Here is a 9,078-nt window from a genome sequence, read left to right as displayed (position 1 = left end):
TGTAAATCACTTAGACCCTGTTAATTCAGTATGAAGCAGTATATAAATAAAGCTGTTTGTTTCTTTGTTGTTTTGATCTTCCCAGTGTCTTCCCCAGGGGAAAAAAGCCAGATGAGGAGGAACACATATGTGCCCTTCAAAGCTACTCCCTCCTGAGCCTTTTTCCTGAAGAGGAAGCCCAAGAGAGAGCAGTTCGGAAGGCTGTGTGTGCGCTCATCCTTCTCCTCCATCCTCGGTGTCCCGGTGCAGCTGGAAATGGGGAGGAGGGTTCAACCGGGTGTCACCCCTTTTCTTGGTGCCACCCAGTGCGGTCTAAACTCCCGACACCCTCCTAATGTTGCCACTGGCCCCCTTAATGCTCACACTTGCTGTAAAAGGAAAAGCCTGCTGGATTGTCCATTCTTTGTTTATTACCAGCTGCACCCTGGCTACTTTAGGTCCAGTGAAGAGAAAAGAGGTAAAAAGAAGTACCGGTTTTCAGCTTGGCTGGGAATGCACAGTTAATGATTTCTCACCACTACAGAACTGGCTGATGCCCTGAGACCTGCTCTTTGACTTTTTCAGTGTTCACAAGTTACTGAAATGGCTTGCAGCACATGCATGGAGCAGCATGTCAGTATCTCTTTCAGCAAAAGTTAAATCTAGATGGTCCACTAGATCTGGGGTCTCTTGGGAGGGGGTTTTCTGGGAGTGGAAGCTGGGTGACTGTGTGATTTTATGATTTTTATAGTGCTCAAATTATCTACAGCACAAGCTCCCTGAAGTGTCTAATATGGCAGATTGTTTGGGACATTTCCTTAGGCTGAAGAGGCCTGAGTGGGAATGTAGCATCTCTTTTGGGTCCCCTCCACTTTTAAAGCATGTGTGGTACTTTACTAAGTTTGCGAATATAGTGTGGAAATCCCAGAGCCAGCATGTGGTCCATAGGACCATTTTTGGTAGAAATACACTTTCAACACACGCACAGTGGTGTCACTAGGGAGTGCTGGGGTGCAGACTGCACAAAGTGACACCTTAAGGAGGGGTGACACCACTGCTCCTCAAACATCTGTATTTTGGCAGAATCAGGCTGTGGCATTCATCTGTTTCCCTTCAGAAGGCTTTAAGAGATGGTGGGTGTGGGGTGAAGCTCAGTGGGAGGAAAAAAGAGAGCCCCCCCAAAATTTTAAAATTGAAATTTCAAATTTCAAATTTTAAAATTTATTTTTATTTATTTTTTAATTTTTAATATATTTTCTTTTTTTTAAAATCATATTTTAACCAAATCTTCACTATGTATATATAAATACATTTGGGTTGTGCATATGATATTGTAATTTGAAGGTATAATTTTAATTTTACTAGTTGTTTATGTCACAACTATTAGCATTACATTCAGTGGTATACAGGAATTACGGTTTACAAGTAACATTAGTGCAGAAAAACATTCCTAAGGATTCTGTATAGTGTGAAATGGGAGGCGGTCAAGGGGAGGGTGGCACCATGAGTTACCACACCAGGTGACACCTAGGTGACACCCTAGGGATGTCACTGCACACACACATACACAATTGCCAGAAAATGAGAATCATCACTGCTGAAAACTTCTAGGAACAGCCATTCTCCTTAACAATGAAGACCCGCCTTGCTTTATTGTACGTCACTAACCCCCATTAAAAAGAAACAACTGGAAATTAATTCCAGTTCGCTTCCAGTTTTGGGGAACTGATGCAGCTGACTGTGGGTCCTATGGGATCAAATTGGGCCCAAGAACTCCAGTGCTTGGCAATTTATCTTCTAGAATGTCAAATAACGTAGGAGAAGTCTTCTGAATATGGGGCTGCATGTGGGAATGCAGAGCCATTTTAGTGTTGCCTTTTTAGTCTCATAACTCTGTAAGGAAAGTTCTTAACCACAGATAACCTCCAAGGAATCCATGAACCTCTTTGATTTCCTCTGTGTATATAAATTATGTAAAGTTGTGCATGAGTGGGTCCTCCCCCCCCCCTTTGGTTGCTGAATGAGGGCAAGGCAAAGGGAAATCCTTTACAATTCAGGGGTCCTGATGATGGTGGCTGACTCTGCAGGGGTGCTGTGAGATCTCAAAAGTGGGGTGCAAGGGTCAGGTACAGTTTCCAAGCCACATATTTCTCACTCCTGATTTAAACCCAGGTTTGTCTTACCCTCTGAATTTCTAAATAGATTGATGTATGTGTCTACCACCCTATGGGAAAAAATCCCACTCACTTCTTTCAAATGTTTTATTGTTCCTTGAAGGATTGAAGGGAGAAGAATCTTCCCAAACAAAATACAAGAAGAAAGATAGAGGGAATGAACTAAAACAAGGTGATATTACAGTTAGTAATAGCTATACAATTAAATGGGTGAAGGGCTTATTTGCCCCAGGAACATTTTCTGCAAGGGCAACAGTTTTTGTTTAGATAATATCCAAATCCTGTGCGTAGGCAAATAGTACGATAGTCTTTCCGGCACATGTTTTGAGAGGCATATAATTATTGTGTTGACCTGCATGCATTATTTTCTCAGCTTCTATGAAGGTGACAGATATATAAAGCTTGTATAAAAGCTGTTTGTTTCTTCCTTTAAAAAAAATACAGAGAGACAAGTGTGGCTTTGCCATAAGTGGAAGAAACATAAATCTTTAACTTGTTCTCAAAGCTAGGTCTTCACACTCTCCCTCCTTTCTCCATTGACAGGAGAGTATGACCAGCCATGGCTCAAGGTAGCCTTGAGCTATTTTCCAAACCTCACTCCACCAAAACTTTATCATCCACTGACGCCTGGAGATTATGTTTAGTCTGTAGATTACTTCATGGCTTGCAGTTCCTGACCAAGGCAAAAGCCGGGATGGAAAAATTAATTTGGTGGTCTGTAAAAGATCTATTATTTCTTCTCCTTCCCAGAAATCTGTATGCACCAGAGACCTTTACTCCCTAACCTTCTGCTACTGTTACTGTCCTAACCTTCTGCTATTCTGCAGCCCTCACTGTCTACACCACAAAGACAATGTCACTTCTTAACCTTTTGTGAGTCAGAAATCCTTGATATAATTTCCCCAAACCTGAAGGTGAACACCATCTCTTCAGTATTAAGGCAGGGGTAGAAACCCTTTGGGATTCCAGATGTTCTAAATTTCAATTCTCCAAAGCCCCAGCCTGCCACCATGGTCAATGGTAAGTGGTTATGGAAATTGTAGTTCAAAATACGGTCACCTTAACTGATGACTTTCATGTAGGCATCGACAGAGGAAGCATGATCCTGTTGGTGCTCCTAGACCTCTCAGCGGCATTTGACACAATAGATGATGACGTCCTCTTGGAACGCCTGAGAGAGTTAGGATTTGGAGGCAATGTATCCCAGTGGTCCCGTTTCCTCCTCTCATGTAGATTCCAGAGGGTGATGCTCAGGGACAGCTGCTCTTCAAAAACAGAGCTTAATTGTGGTGTCCCTCAAGGTGCCATTCTGTCCTTGATGCTCTTCAACATTTATATGAAGACGCTGGGAGAAATCATTTGTAGACATGGGGCGGGGTGTTACACATCCTCAAACTCCAGCATAAATGCATAATACCAAACCAGTTGGGCTAGTTTTCCCAGATGGTTGTACATTGGTACATAAAGATGCTAGATTCCTCTGTGCAATGGCCACACGTTAAATAATTTTGGCTGGGCATGTGCATGTTTGTTGTTGTTGTGTGTCTTCAGGTTCTTTCCAACTTATGCTAACCCTAAGGTAAACTTATCATGGAGTTTTCTGGGGCTGAGAGTGTGTGACCTATCCAAGCTCACCCAGTGGGTTTCTATGGCCGAGTGGCGAATTGAACCTTGATGTCCGGAGTCATCGTCCAATGGCCAAACCACTACACCACACTTGCTCTCATGCGTATCTCCCCTTAATCTGCATGCAAATGTAATCATAATTAAATTCTAAGATTTTTACATGTTGAAATTTGGTCTTTAGTGCAACCTGTTTTGCCTAACCAGAAAGGAGAGAATTGTAAGGCATTTAAGCTGCTGTCTGATGAAGACTGGGAGAACTGCTCTTTATTACCTTCTTCATCACCACAGTTTACCATAAAGAATCTTATAGTGCCTTAAAGACTGACAAATTGGTTATGTTGTAAGCTATCATAGATTGGTACGCTTCATTAAAAAATGAAGGGTAATCTGGAATTACAAATTTATATGTACAAGGAAGTACATGGCTGAGTTGTAAAAGGTGAGATCAGAGGAAAATGAAATGCAGAAAGTATAGACAGCTATTAAGAGTGACAATTCACCAGAAAAGTGCTGATGGTAACAAGACAAACTGACATTGCCAAGCAAAGTGACTGGTGAAGGAAGCCACAGACCAGCATTTACAAGAAGTGAGTAGCCTTATTTATCAGGCTGCAATAAGCCAAAGATGATTTGATGGCGCATAATAAGAATAAGAACAAATGTGTGTGACTTTAAAAAAACCCCACCTTAATCACTTCTACAACAGAGGGTAGAAACCTCTAGATGTATTGTAATTCACTGGTTCTGTGGTACAGTCTGTAAATCAGTAGAAGCTTGGAAGAGGGAAATGAAATAGTCCAGGATGGGTTAGGGCTCATGGGTGTTTCATTTTATGTTTGTTTCCAACGAGTGGCCTTGGGCAAGTCACACGCTCTCAGCCTCAGGGGAAGGCAATGGCAAACCTCAGAACAAATCTCACCAAGAAAACCCCATAATAGGGTCACCATAAATCGGAAATGACTTGAAGGCACACAACAACAACAACAATAGTGTCCAATAAAATCTGGAGGGGCTGCATGATTCCTGGGTTATTAACAATGGGTTATTAATATAATGCATTGTAAACAATGCCAGGATATCTGAGGTGTTATGACTGTTTTGGAGAATGACGTTAATAATGTAATTATGACACTGACTACACTTCATTCATTTATCTCCCTTTGATTTCTCTGTTTATGATCTCTGTCACCATTGTACCCCACTATACCCATGTCAGGGGTAATATTTCTTGTATCACTAAGGTGAGCTATAGTCCACAAAGGCCCTACAAAGACCTGCATACATATTTGGTATATTACTGAAACCATAATCTCATTTGCACAATTTAAAGTTGAGTACCATGGTTATATCACAGTGACACACTGGCAGATTGGGTTAGATTAAACTTCTATCCATGTGAGCACATCCTAAAAGAAAGCATTAGTCTAAACACACATGTGCAAATCTATAACTGCCTTCTTTTGGATCAGTCCATTGGGCCATCCAGTCCAGTGTAAGTAGCAGTAGCTCTCCAAAATGTGTTAATCTTTAAGGTGCTGCAAGACTCTGATGTTTTTCCTGCCACAGACTAATCTGACTGCCCTCTGGAAATTAAAGCAGAAAGTAATGCTCTAGAGTGAGATGCCAACTGATTGGTAGATGGAGTCTGGTGGGCGGGCATCATGGGCAGATAAGAGCTTGGATCAGAGGTGCCAAAGGTTGGCATGGAGAGAGACAGAAGAGTGTATGTGTATGCATGCTGAAGATCTGGAATACTGAAAGAGACATGCAGGCTCTGAGGGGAGTCCAGTCTTTGGGTTACCTCTGCCTCCTCTTGATATTAGGGGAGCTAGTTCCCCCTAGTACTGCTCAGTTATGGTGGCCCTTTAGTGAAACTAAGGACACCAAAACTACAACAGCTGTGATGCCTACAACCTCCAAAGGTAGGTTCAGATTATATAATCAGTCTCACCTTTGCTATCCTATAGAGGAAAGGGTTAGGAGGACAAACATTTTTATGACTACAGCTCCCATAATCCATCACCATTGGCTATGTTGGATGAGGCTGGTGGGAATTGTTGGCCAAAAAAGGTCTGAAGGGTCACAGTTTCCACCTCTGGATTAAAAGAAGAGAAGAATACAGAAGGCTCTTTCTTTAAAAGGGTGGCATTTAATCTTGGCTGTGCAGAGAACTTGGGTTGTAGGTGTGCAGTGGAAATGTATGGGATTTTGTCTTTAACACCTTGGAGTATAAAGTATGGAGAAGGAGGCTGCTTAGGGTTAGGGTGGCCTACTTCTTTCACATCTGCCAAGGCTCTAAAAAACCAATCCAGGCAGGACTGCAACGTGCTAAATTTTCCTTTTGTGACAATGAGGTGATGTTAAAAAGCTTTTGTTGCTCACAATTCTACTTCAGATCATCAGTGCAGCAGGAAAAGGTTATGCCTGTTAAATTTGTGGTTGTTGTGCAGTTTTGAAAGGTACAGAACCCTTGCCATTGTAGTATGGAGACAGGATGATGGATTTTGCCTGAGGGGAACTGGCCTCAGATCTCTATTTAGCCCTGATGCTTGCAGAATGTTGCTATCAAGCTGCTCTTCATTCTATCCTATCTCATATAGTTATTATGTGTCCTGCCCTGAGCACCAAAGAACATGGATGGGGTCTAGATGTAAGACAAGCAGGCAGTTATGGGAAGGTAGAACCCAAGTCTAGGTCTTTCTTCCTGTGCCCGGGAGTTATTCTTTCATATTTTGACAAAGCATGGGGAAATTACTTTCAGACTATTACTCCCAGTGACCATGCTGGCTGAGAGGGGATGGGAACTGCAGTTGAAAAAGTTACTTTTCTAAACTCTGGTTTTGGATGCTGTGATGTGGTAACCATTCCTAATCTGGTTTTGTGTTGCCTCACCAGGTATGGAAGCTGATGTGGTGCAGCTTTCTGAGAAGACAGTAGCTGTGAGCACATCTCCTCCTTGGAATACACCTGAGACATTTGTGGAGGAGGCATCCCCATCTGAAAAAACACTAGACCTGGTGAGCACTTGCCATGTGGTACCTGGTTATGGCTGATCACACAGGGGATAATCTAGCAACTGAGCAGAATAGAGACTTGGGGGAGAGACCCCAGATCCTTGCACAGTGCAGGAGAATTATCCTTTTACTAGGAAGGTTCCTGTGCCTTTTAATAGTAGTCTGACCAGCAGAAATTGAACAGGTAAAGTTCTCTCCATCATTATATTTCCCTGTATGAGTGACTCATGCAACTGCTTAAAGCAAGAGACCCTCTGAACCCATTCTCAATAGTGGGAAACTAAACTTCTAATGGATATATATGTAAAATTATTAGCTGGAGTGGTGAAAAGGGCACAGTTGCAAACGGAAGAATGTTTTGGTAATTGGGTGCATAGCATACATAATATCTGACATTTATATAAAAATGTTTTGAGTGTTTATCATAGTCATAACATTATTTTAATAATAGTGTCTAACTGTGAGAACCAGCATGGTGTAGTGGTTTGAGTGGTGGAATAGGACTCTGGAGACCAGGGTTTGAATCCCAGTTCAGCCATGGAAAGCCACTGGGTGACCTTGGGCAAATCATACTCTCTCATCCTCAGAGGATGGCAATGGCATACCCCTTTGAAGAAACTTGCCTAGAAAACCTCATGATAGTGTCATCATAAGTCAGAAACGACTTGAAGGCACACAGCAACAACAACAACAGCAAGTGTCGGGCGCATTTTGTAAAATAAGGCTGTAAAGTATGAGTATAATCATCATCATCCCAACTCCAAGGCCAGCTAGTAAGTTCATGGGGGAAATTGCATTTGAAGTGAGACTTTCCATACAAATAGCAGCCATGAATATGTCTGAATATGTCCACTGATGCTGTCTCCATGTATTTATTGCTTACATTTATATCCCATCTTTCCTCAAGATTAAGCACAATGTTAAATACTTTAGGACTTTGATAATGATGATTCAAGTTCAGGCTTCACCTGCAGCAATGAGAGGGAAAGTGTGTGGGTCTGTGTGTGTAGGAGGAAGAGAGAGAGGGAGGCAGGAAATCCAGTCTTTTAAGCAAAATGATGTTTAAAATATATTAATTAACATTATTGTGCATGGATGATGTGAGAGGAACTTGTGCCTTTGCATCAAATAGTGACTTTCAGATCAGAGAGAGAGTATAAAGAATGGCGTACATACAAGATACTACCTTTGTACTCTGTAATAATTAATCTGGAAGAATGAATGCCTTTCATTCCATTCCATTATAAAATGAAAGTGGGGACTTTCAGATGGTGAGCAGTTAAGAGAATATGAAGGTCACCACACTCTAAACTACACTGGGAAATTTCAAGTGTACAATTTTTTTAGTTGTTATAGAAACTGCCTTATACCAAGCAATGATTGTTGTTCCAACCAATTCAATGTGAATATTAGTAGCTCTCCAAGTCTTTAGAAAGAGGTGTTTCTCAAGCATACCAAGGGATACTGGGAACTAAAACTAGAACTTTTGATATGCAAAGCATATTCTCAGTAATTGAATAATGAATCTGGTTTTCTCCCACCCCAAAAAATGGGAAGATCTGATGTGTTTGTGCTGATTTGGATACATCACTTTGGGAGGGACTACAAGTTCCAGAATCCCCCAGGCAGCATAGTGAGTGGGAATGGGAGTACTAAAAAAAACTAACAACTCCAGACTCTGTGTAGAATATACACAGGGTCAAATCATATTGATCAATTATTCTTTAACTACCTTGCTGTATTCAAAGCCACATAGTTTAGAGAGAGAGAATTGTCTGGTCACTGCTAGAAACAATGCTGGTCTAGATGGACCTTTGTTCTAATCCAGAAAGACAATCATTTTCTACATGGAAACAAGTGTGAATACACATAGAGAGATGTAATGGAGTGTGGTGAAGTATCTTGTGAACTTTAAAGCAGAACGGGTTGACTGGGCCTTTTGTTCACATGAAAAAATGTCATTTCTGAATTAGACATGCCAGTGTGAATCAGGGATGATTGCTTCTCTAGAAGTGATACTATTCATTAGCAGAATATGTGAGATTGCTATATGCTCACACATCTATGCATCCTTTTTTTGAAGCACAGCAGGAAATCCAGTTGATTGTGGGTTTTCCTGCATGGAGTACCAATCATGCAAAACAAGCATCATAACAAAAGCTGCCTCCAGAGCTTCATTGTCACTTTCCATTCCCAGGAATTCAGTATTATGTGCCTTCAAGTTGTTTCCAACTGATGGTCTTTTGCCTTTCTCTGAGGCCGAGACAGTGTGGCTTGCCAGTGGG

General features: G+C 41.5%; 1 protein-coding gene across 2 annotated transcripts in view; it reads left to right on the top strand.

Annotated features, from left to right (window-relative positions):
- Positions 1 to 5,490: 5,490 nt before the first annotated feature.
- Positions 5,491 to 9,078, top strand: part of LOC121932440 (collagen alpha-1(XV) chain-like) — a 33,793-nt gene continuing 30,205 nt past the window's right edge. For both annotated transcript variants that reach the window (XM_042471063.1, XM_042471062.1), the window contains exons 1-2: positions 5,491 to 5,701; positions 6,675 to 6,796. In XM_042471063.1, the coding sequence (XP_042326997.1) occupies positions 5,515 to 5,701; positions 6,675 to 6,796 (309 nt within the window). In that variant the 5' untranslated portion in view covers positions 5,491 to 5,514. The remainder of the gene's footprint in view (positions 5,702 to 6,674; positions 6,797 to 9,078) is intronic.

This window comes from Sceloporus undulatus, chromosome 6 (assembly GCF_019175285.1).
Source record: "Sceloporus undulatus isolate JIND9_A2432 ecotype Alabama chromosome 6, SceUnd_v1.1, whole genome shotgun sequence".
Taxonomy (NCBI): Eukaryota; Metazoa; Chordata; class Lepidosauria; order Squamata; family Phrynosomatidae; genus Sceloporus; species Sceloporus undulatus.
This window is presented reverse-complemented; position numbering and strand designations above follow the sequence as displayed.